The sequence below is a fragment of the Silurus meridionalis genome, chromosome 23 (assembly GCF_014805685.1).
Source record: "Silurus meridionalis isolate SWU-2019-XX chromosome 23, ASM1480568v1, whole genome shotgun sequence".
Lineage (NCBI taxonomy): Eukaryota > Metazoa > Chordata > Actinopteri > Siluriformes > Siluridae > Silurus > Silurus meridionalis.
Window position 1 is genome coordinate 25,510,838 of NC_060906.1, and position 10,660 is coordinate 25,521,497.

Below are 10,660 nucleotides of genomic sequence, written 5' to 3' on the forward strand. Positions count from 1 at the left end.
CATAAGTGTTTTCTGTGGGAAACCTGACTGTGGGTTTTTCCATAGAAAACCTAAATGAGTCTCACTGTGGACCAGTCCACTAAGTGTAAGTAAGGTCACATTCTCCACATGGGGTTTCATTCCATTGTTATGCAAATAAAAAACTCTACAAATTTAATTCAGTTCAATTCATGTTTATTTGTTTTGCACATTAAACAGTAAACATTGTCTCAGAGCAGCTTTACACAGATGATGTGGTGATAACAATGAAGATGTTCTTTATAAGTGTAAGTTTATTCCTAATGAACAAGTCGGTGGAGACTGTGGTGAAGGAAAAACTCCCTGAGATGCAGAAGGATGAAACCTTGAGAGGAACCAGACTCAAGAAGGATCTGAAGTTCTTTTTGAAGTGATGAAGAAAAAGAGGAGAAATAAAGAGGAAAACTGCATTGTACATTCACTTCATATTTTAATGGAATGAACTGCATTTGTGTGGATGTTTCCACTCAGGAGTTTTTACACACAGCTGGAAATCCCTCCACATTACAGTTCAACCAAAATCATTCCAATATACAGCCAATAGAAGCAAATATTTCCAGTTCAATCAACACACTGATCCTCCTCATCTCACTATTTCTTCCATTTCCATTCAAATTTCTACTTTGATCTCAATTTGAAAATAATCAGGACGATTGGAAAAATCATCATCATGAGGGCAAGAACTCCAACTCTAAGAACGGAGAGCAGGAAGAACAGATGGATCTGACCATCACAACCTGGATGGAAGAACAACATTCTATTAAAACATGTCAGGAGCTGAAATCTATAATGGAGTTCACTGAAAAAACTTTATATATTGTATTTATTAACAGTTAAATGTTTGCACTCCAGAAAATTCTATTACAGAGAGAGAAAAGAAAATGATTTGATCAAAAACGTACGCTCTGGAGTCGTGCTGTCTGAACCCTGGTGTGGATCAGAACCTGTGCTACTGATTTCTGGTCCAGGTGAAGAACAGAAGACAAATTAATTAGAAAAGCAGCAAATAAAAATAAATAAAAAAAAAAATATTAGTGAATTTATTAACAGGGAAATTTAACCAAAATATTTTGTTATATAAAGTAAAAAAGAAGATTATTTGATCAGAATGTTACTTTTATCGTGTGTTTTTATTCCATCGTTTGAACCCTGGTGTGTAACAGAACCTGTGATCTTGTTTCCTGGTCCAGGTGAAGGACAGAGTTTCATCTCTTTATCTTTATAAATCAATTAGAAAAGCAGCAGATGAACAGAAATGATAGTAAATATGAATAAAGTGAAATCCTCAACATTTACTGCATATGTACACATAATACTGGTTAAAGTGTTGATCTGGAATTAGCAGCTTATCAGAGTCAAACTGTTTACCTTCAAATTGCAGACGTGTTCCAGATGTGAACTTTATTGTAGTTCCCTCCATTTCTCCACAGAAATATTCTCCTCCATCATCTTCTCTCAGGTTCTTAATGTTGAGATCAAACTGATGCTCATTTACAGTAATACTGAAGCGATTATCATTAAATCCATCAGTAAATGTGTAGTTATTTGTCCCGTAACGTTTTGCAAAAAACTGAGGCACTTTTCCAAAACTCTGTCTGTACCAGACTACTTTACTTTTGTCTCTGATCAGACTGAGATCACACGCTATAGTTACATCTTCTCCACTCTTTACTGTTCTCACGTGAAGCTCCTTGATGTCAGATGTTTTTACTGTAAAAAGTGTGTGATATTTAATGGTTAATGATGTCAGTAAATGAGGTAAATATGTAATATTACTATTTGAAATGAAAGATTTGAAAATGTTCTCACCAGCTGTGCAGAGACAAAGCAGAGAGTAAAGCGCCACAAAGAGTGAGATCATCGTTCCTGTTCAGACACAGTGATAGTGAGGAAATCAACTTGTGTGTTCAGTAGAAAAGCAGCTCTCACTCACACCTGATTGGATGATTTGAAGCTGTGGACTGATCTGATTGGTTCATTAGCTGTAGTGAGATGTGAAGCTCACAGTGAATTCTTGTCTCTTCTGAAGCTGTAATGAGTCACATGACTTTACAGACAGACCCCCAAACAGGAAGTAGAGAACAGGAAATAAACACTGCTGCACTGACATGGGAAAGATCCAGTTATTAGCGATGCTACAATTGTAGCCTTCGAGAAGCCGTTTAGTGGAAATAAAAACATTGAGATGTGAAGGATCAATATTCAGTGTGTGTGTGTGTGTGTGTGTGTGTGTGTGTGTGTGTCTGTTTAACCCACTGAAAAGTGGAAATGAATCGAGTGTGTGTGTGTGTGTGTGTGTGTGTGTGTGTGTGTGTGTTTAACCCACTAAAAAATGGAAGTACATTTGGAAGTGTGGTTCTGGCTAAATAAATGCAGTTCTGAATCCAGTGATCTCTCCACACGTGTACTGATACTCAGGATTAAAGAAGACAGTTATTCAGTCATGCTACCATGGAGTCTTCACCTTCTGTCTTCACAGTCTTCTGGCTTGCACATGGAGCAAGATCAGCTCTTCCATGCACTGCTCCAAGCTCTCATCACTGCTCCGAGCTCAGGAGCCAGACGATGATGTGTTCTGGAGAAGCTGTGTGTTTCCTCTGCAGTCTCTCCAGCCACCACCTTCATCTCACTCAATCAGTTGTGTTTCATTTCTTACCTAGAACACAGAGCCCTCATGTTAAGTGGGATGAAGGTAAGAGACCAACAACTACTTATCGAGTAACTTGCTGTGTGTAGGAAAGTGTGAGAGTTGTTCTGTGTGTTTCTTTATGTGTGTTGGTGTGTGTGTGTCCATGTGGGCCTACTATGGCTCCATGTGGATTTACTGTTAGACCTTTTGAAGGTCCTCTGTGGGGTTTCTGTGGACTTAAGCACAAATTTAGGCCTTGCCCATATAATCCCCCCACAGACCCCTGGCATAGTGTGGGGTTTAGCTGTACAGTGTATGTAAAGGTAAGGGGTTGTGTATGAAAGGGGGAGTTAATAAATATAGAGTATGGTACACTGAGAGGTTCAGGAATGAGACACATGCAGTAGAAGAAGATTAAAAGGTGTTCTATTGGACTTCAGTGTACAGTATATACATGTGAGTGCTGTAGACCAGCAGAGAGAACTTCAGGGCAGAGACTAGGAAAGAAATTGTAAGGGTGTGGACTTTCATGAAACAATATTCAACACAGCTTTTCCTGCTTAGCACAAAAAAGTACAATATCAAGCACAGCTTATGTGTTCCAGCAATTCCTTCCACAGAAGATGCATTTACTTTATCTCTAACTGATAAATCACTTTACAGGATGATGACTATCTGTAATTGTCCTGTGGAGATTGTGAATGTACGAGTTCTTTACTATCCTGAGGCAGCAGTCAGATTTGGATCAGACATATAATCAGATAACCAGCAGATCACTAGCTGTGCTGTATTCCAACCAGCTGAACTTCTCTTTCCATCAAAAACATACACATTAAAGTTTTTAACTATTTTATATCATTACATCATAAAGATCACAGAAATGAACGAATCGCATTTAACTCTTCATTTGGACAAGCATGTGGTATGTTTTCTCAGGAAACCTGAAGATCTAAAGACAGGATTGTTGAATATTAGATCTCTTACGTCAAAAAGCGCTGACTATAAACTAAATTATTACCGACCAGGAGTTTAAAATAATGTGTTTAATATAAACGTGGATTAAACTGAATGAATATGTAGCATTAAATGAAGCAAGTCCTCCTGGGTATAGTTACATACACCAACCCCGTCTAAATGGCAGAGGAGGCGGAGTCACAGCTATTTATAATAATAATCTGAGAGTCACACAAAAAACTAAACACAAATGTAAAACATTTGAAGTTCTTTACACCAACATAAAATATTCAGTGTCCGAAAGCAGGTCCAGTCAGTTAATTCCATGAATTATTATTTATAATATTAGCTACATATTAGTTATCAAGTAGGTACGACAGCCAGTGAGGTTAGCACGGGAGTTTATATAGGCAAACCGGCAATGTGGGACAGGTGTCTGTAGTTAATGCCATGAGCAGCCGAACGAGGCAGCATGACAGCCACCGAGGGGGCCATGGCAGGTTGATCCCTGACATTACCCCCCCCCGCTAGGGGCGGCACCTGATGCCCCAAATCCACTCCGAAAAGGTCTGGAGTGGAGCGGCGCCCTCTGTGAAGGTCTGGAGCGGAGCAACGCACCTGGCAGAGATCAGGGGCCAAGCAATGTTCTCGGCAAAGATCAGAAGCCGAGTGACGCTCTCAACAGAAAACAGGAGCGGAGCGACGCTCTGCGGAGATCAGTAGCAAAGCGACGTCCTCGGCAGGGATCAGAGGCAGAGTGATGCCCTCTTTAGGGATCAGAGGCTGAGCGACGCCCTCTGATTAAGACAGGAGCGAGTAATACCCTCTGAGAGACTCGGGACCGCGACGTCGCCCTTAAAGAGACTTTTATGCATGGCTTTGCCTTTGGAGGGGTTTTGAAGCACAACGGCGCCCTTGGAGAGCCTTGGGACTGCCACATTGTTTTCAAAGAGATTGTGTAACACAAAGGCGCCTTCAGAAGGTTTGGGAGCGCTCCTTCACTTTTAGAGAAGCCTTGGATCACGTCGTCACCCTCAGAGGAATTTTGGGGTGCGACAGCACTTTCAGCAGGACCTTGAGGAGCGGTGTCACCTTTGGAAGAGCTTTGGACCCCGATGTCACCCTCAGAGAGACTTTGGAGCATGAAGGTGCTTTTGGGGGTGCTTGGAAACTCGACGGCGCTTCCGGAGCCGTCTTAAAGTGCAACGGCCTCCTGGGAGGAATTTAGGACCTCGACGTGGCCTTCAAAGGAACTTGGGACTGTGGTGTCGCCCTTAGAGGTACTTGGGACTGCGACCTCACTTTCAGAGGAGCATGGAAGCACCACATCGCTCAGAGGGACCTTGGGCCATGACGGCGCTTCCAGAAGGGTGTTGAAGTGCGATGGTGCTCATAGAGAGACTTGGCACCTTCAGGGAAACATGGAAGCGCGCAAAAGTGTGCCAGCGCCGGTGGAGAGACTGTGAATCGCAACGTCACCTTTGGAGAGACTTGGAGACTTCGGAGAAGCTTGGAGGGGAGACGTCACCTTCAAAAGAGCTTGGAGGCGAGACGTCGCCTTCAGAGGAGCTTGAAGGCGAGACGTCGCCTTCAGAGGGACTTTGAGGCGAGACGTCTCCTTCAGAAGGATTTGGAGGTACGACGGCACATCCGGAGGGGTTGGGGCCAGTAAAATGTGGAGCATGAATGGAGGTGATTTTGGCTCGTATGCTATTTTTATCTGGCAATTCATGTTCACAATGACAATGGCGGACCTCCACTTCAGCCCCTTCAGTTCTGCCAAGCACACCGCTCCACTCCAGTGTTCCGCCAAGCGCAGTCAGAGAGCGTACGAACCGTAATGCAGGTTTAGCCTGTAAAGCCGATATAATCCGATTGGGAAGTACAATCCATGGAACAGATATGACAGGTATGATACATTGATAATCCACAGAATAGGTATAATCCACAAAACAGGTACGATCCACAGAATAGGTACAATCCGTAGGACAGGAAGTAGGAGTGGAAACCAGCGAGGAATGCTGGCAGTCGGGAACCAGACCGCTCACCGTAGTTATCAAGTAGGTGGATCCCTGACAAATGCACACCATCAATAGGTAGTAATGATTCCATGAACTTTTTTAATAATAAAGTTGAAAACATCAGGCAAGAAATCCAGACGATTCAAATAAATCCAAACTATTTTATAAATAACCCTGTAGACAGCAGTGTAATTATATTGTAATTATATGATATATTATATTATACAACATTATGTATAGTGTTATTTATGTCTGTACTTTGAGAGTCACTAGCAGCTGAAACCAAATTCCTGTGTGTGTCAACACACTTGGCCAATAAACCTGATTCTAATTCTGATTATATTATATAATAAAGTTTTATTGTCCTTTGATCTGCTCGACCTCAGTGCAGCTTTGACACCATTGATCATAATCTTCTGCTTGCTGGACTGGAGAACATTGTTGGAATAAAGGAACAGCTCTCTCCTGGCTTATCTGACTGATCACTATCAGTTTGTTGATGTAAATAGTGAGTTCTCAACACTCTCTGAGGTAAAGTTTGGTGTTCCACAAGGATCTGTCTTCGGCCCACTGCTTTTCTCTTTATACACTACATTTCCAAAATATTGGTTCACCTGACTTTTCCTGCTTTATGTGGTTCTCTTCCAACCTGTTAATTCAAAGCTGGAGGCACTCAATTATAGAGGTGTACAGGAGGTCTTTAGATTCACTATAATAAAATTCTCTTTAACTTGGAAACCCAAACCTGTTCCAGCATGGCAATGCCCCTGTGCACAAAGTGAGCTCCATGAAGATCTGGTTTGCTTGCTTTGGAGAGGAAGATATTGAGTGGCCTGCTATAGAGCTCTGATCTCATCCCTACTGAACACCTTTGGGATGAATGTGAACGCTGACTGCACCCCAGGTCTCCTCACCTACATCAGTACCTGCCTTTTGTGACCCTTGTGGCTGATATACACAAATATCCATAAGCACACTCAAAATCTAGTGGAACATCTTCCCAGAAGAGTGGTGGGAATTCAAAGAGCAAAATAGGACTAAATGTAGATGTGTCGTGTTCAGCTGTGCTTGTTTTTCTGTCATTGTTCTTGTCTGCCTCTGGGTGACTCGTGTGCAGATGAAATGGTGTGGTATTTGTACTCTTTACATAATTGTGGCAGGAAACGGAACAGAGAAAAGACTGTCCTGCTGTCAGTGGTCTCTGATGGACCTCATCTTCACCATGGCCATGTCGAAGAGAAGCCCAGTGTAGCAGTGCAGCTCACTGATGCTGACGTCTGTCCATTTATATTTATGGTCCTTTGCAGGAGCCCTGGCAGCCTGAGCAGTGGTGTTTCTACACACAGCTGACACAGCAGTTTCAGAACAAAAACATGTTGAAGAGACTCATGGGAGTGTGTGCATCACATGGTCTTAATTGTGGTCCAGGTTCCTGTGTGTGCAGGAATCTCAGAGCCTGTGGAACCATGTCAACATCAGTCTCTGTTCTCCATGACAGAGTGAGCTGCTGATTGGCTCTGACTCTCTTTGTAACAGGTTCTTTTGCACTGATATTCTGAAATAAGAAAACTACGCTTCCTGTTTACACAATAAACTACATTATTAACATTATTGTGTTTACTGATACTAGTATTCATTTCTAGAATAAAAACACAATTAGCACATAGCACACATTTTACCATCCAGTAAATAAATCTAATGAAAGTCAAATCTGTAAAATAGTGAATGCACACTTTCTCTATAAGATTCTGAATGGAGCTGAAGACTGAGCGAGAGCTGCGTCTCCTTCCTGTGTGAGATGCAGGTGAAGGTGAAGGTGGTGTGTGATGTTGGTGATGAAGCCACAGTCCTACACGATAACTGAATCATTTGTTAGTAATCAGTAGAAGATACGTAGCTGATAATAAATGATAATAAATAGAAGCTCGTACATGTCTGTCGATGAATCACTTATCATTTACAGATTACTTTATATATTTACAGCTCCTAAACACCAAAGAACAGGTATAACACAATCAAAACAATTACACCAGAGCAGATATTCACAAACAGAAGCTTAACAATTTCATCATTTGCGAAAATATAGTTTAAAAATTGCAAAATGTAAAAAATGATAGTATAATATTAGATTTATGTTTAAATATAAGTTTATATACACGCTTTGTACAACATTCAAAACTAAAAGTGGCCCGTAAGGAGATATTCCATATTTCAACCAATTTTACTCTAAATAGCTGATTTTAGTGTGAGAACAGCCTGCATGGAAATATCTAAATGTAGCGTAGCTGTCATGGAGAGACCAGGCGTCAGGAACCGAGAGTAAAACAAGGTGTCATTTATTTATCTTCTTCTTCTTCTTCTTTCGGCTGCTCCCATTAGGGGGCGCCACAGCGGCTCATCCGTCTCCATACCCCCCTGGCCTCGACATCTGCCTCTTTCAAACCAACTACCTGCATGTCTTCCCTCACCACATCCATGAACCTCCTCCTTGGTCTTCCTCTTTTCCTCCTTCCTGGTGTCTCCATCCTCAGCATTCTCCTACTGATATACCCCATGTCCCTCCTCTGCACATGTCCAAACCATCTCAATCTCGCCTCCCTCACCTTGTCACCAAAACATCCTACATGCGCTGTCCCTCTAATAAACTCATTTCTAATCCTGTCCATCGTCAACACTCCCAACGAAAACCTCAATATCTTCAGCTCTGCTACCTCCAGCTCCACCTCCTGTCTTTTACTCAATGCCACTGTCTCTAATCCATACAACATCTCAGGTCTTACCACAGTCCTATAAACTTTCCCTTTCACTCTTGCAGATACCCTACTGTCATCTGTATTGATCTTGAAAAGACAAAACACAAGAGAGTAAGAAACGACAATGCTGGAAACAATAAACTGAACTGAGTCGTGCTTCACCCGAAGCGTAGCGAGGAGCAGGAGCAACTCAGGCGGTCTTAAGAACAGTAGGTGGTCCAATTCTATGATGAAGCTTGTTGTTTCCTGGCATTTTTCAGGGTGTGTGCATGATTACCAGCTCACCTCAGATCATTTCCATATGAACAGCGAGCTCAGAGATACCCGAGAAACTGAACCTCAACTTTCATACGGATTACATACTCCGAGAATATTTATTTTCAATTTCTAGTTTTCTATTCATACATGTATTACGTCTGTGACACAAATATTCATTGAAATTCAGGTTGTTTCATTGATGTGTCTGTGAAGAGAGATGACAAACACGTCAGAGAGCGCCCCACTGTGTTTTGTTGTTATTATGAATGTGTAGAAATAAAAGTACACCCTTTACAGATTACATTAGAATGTATAAAACTGTAGAAAGATCATCACTCATAATCACACACTCCAGTGCTCATGTTCGTTCTCACTCTCCAGTGTTCTGTAGTGTTTAAAGACTATAATCACACTCTTGATGTCACCCAAATGAGGATGAGGTTCTGCTTTTGAGTGTGGTTCCTCTCAAAGTTTCCTTCCCTATAAAATCTAAGGGAGTTTTTCCTTCGCCACAGTCTCCATGCTGCTCATCAGGGATAAACACACACCATTCACCTTCACTGTTACATTCTGTAAAGCTGCTTTGAGACAATGTCTGTTGTGAAAAGTGCAATAGAAATAAACTTGACTTGACTCTCAGTGTCGGTCTCAAGCCCAGATAAATGTGGAGGGCTGTGTTATTATTTGGCACATAAAACATGCTAAATCAAATATGCAGTCAAGAATCAGAACTTCATACCAGATCGGTCAAAGCCCGGGTTACCAACGACCACCACAACCAACAGGGTATCGGTGGAAATTGTGCTCCTGTTGGCTGAAAGAGGAGAAGGATAGGAGGAAGACGTCTACAGACACAGCAGGGAAAGGAGCAGTGTAGGAGAGTGGAGGTTTAGGTTGGTACTTTAAATGTTGGTACTATGACTGGTAAAGGGAGAGAGGGAGCTGATATGATGGAGAGGAGAAAGGTAGAGATGTTGTGTGTTCAGGAGACCAAGTGGAAAGGGAGTAAGAGCAGGAACATTGGAGGTGTTTAAACTGTTTTATCATGGTGTGGATGGAAAGAGAAATGGTGTAGGGGGGATTCTGAAGGAAGAGTACAGTAAAAGTGTAGTGGAGGTGAAGAGAGTTTCTGATAGGGTGATGAACGTGAAGGTGGAAGATGAAGGGGTGATGATAAATGTCATCAGTGTTTATGCTCCACAAGTGGGTTGTGTGATGGAGTAGAAGGAAAGATTCTGGAGTGAGTTAGATGAAGTGATAGAAGGTGAACCTAGGAATGAAAGATTGGTGATTGGGGCGGATTTAAATGGGCATGTGGAGGAGTGGAGGAAGGATGTGCTGCAAGTTAGAGCAATAAAGGATGGAGATGGAAATGTGTTGACTAGTGAGGAGAGTGTGTTGAGAAGATGGAGGGAGTATCTTAAGCAGCTGATGAACGAGGAAAATGAGAGAGAGAGTGAGAGAGTGAGAATGCTGGATGGTGTTGAGTTGGTGAAGCAGAAAGTGGATAGGATTAGTAAAGAGGAAGTGAGAGCAGCCTGCATGTATTTCTGTATCATCATTATATCTCTAAATAATGCAGTCTTCTGTCCTGCTATCATCTACTTCACACTTCTTGATCCCCAGTAATGTGTTGCTCCTGTAAACCCCCAGTTCCTAAGAGCCAACAGCAATCTGATGATGAGCTTCTGGTTTCTTTTCAAACAAGTCCATAAACAATCATGAGAGTGGACTCACAGGTTCAGGTCGAGTGTGACATGTTCATAACACATTAGTAGAAGTGTTCGTGTCTGCAGCAGCTCTTTCACATCGTGCAGTTCCATTTCAATAATATGTGGTTTGTGAAACTGAGTGTTTTATCCAGCAGCTCACACACACTTACTCTCAAATACACAAAAAAATGGAGTTTATTCATAAAAATATTACTACAAATATTGTGAAGAATGTAGATAATCTTCATTTAAACTGTGCTACAGACTGTATTTCACCTGTTTTTAAACTTTAATCTCTAATGATATGGAGTGGGA

At 41.8% G+C, this 10,660-nt stretch overlaps 1 protein-coding gene across 1 annotated transcript; it reads right to left on the reverse strand.

The window, feature by feature from the left end:
• Positions 1–310: 310 nt before the first annotated feature.
• Positions 311–1,983, reverse strand: LOC124376636. Its single transcript, XM_046835844.1, has 5 exons — positions 1,828–1,983; positions 1,387–1,728; positions 1,134–1,235; positions 921–977; positions 311–755 (listed from the first exon to the last, which is right to left on the reverse strand). The coding sequence occupies exons 1-5, from the start codon at positions 1,877–1,879 to the stop codon at positions 637–639; spliced, it is 672 nt and encodes a 223-aa protein (XP_046691800.1). The 5' UTR covers positions 1,880–1,983; the 3' UTR covers positions 311–636.
• Between the last annotated feature and the right edge of the window lie 8,677 nt (positions 1,984–10,660).

Coding starts and splice junctions, on each gene's coding strand:
- LOC124376636 (XM_046835844.1), bottom strand. CDS start 1,879: ATGATCTCACTCTTTGTGGCGCTTTACTCTCTGCTTTGTCTCTGCACA. Junction 978..1,133: donor AATAAAAACACACGATAAAA/GTAACATTCTGA, acceptor CACCTGGACCAG/AAATCAGTAGCACAGGTTCT. Junction 756..920: donor AGACAGCACGACTCCAGAGC/GTACGTTTTTGA, acceptor TCTTCCATCCAG/GTTGTGATGGTCAGATCCAT.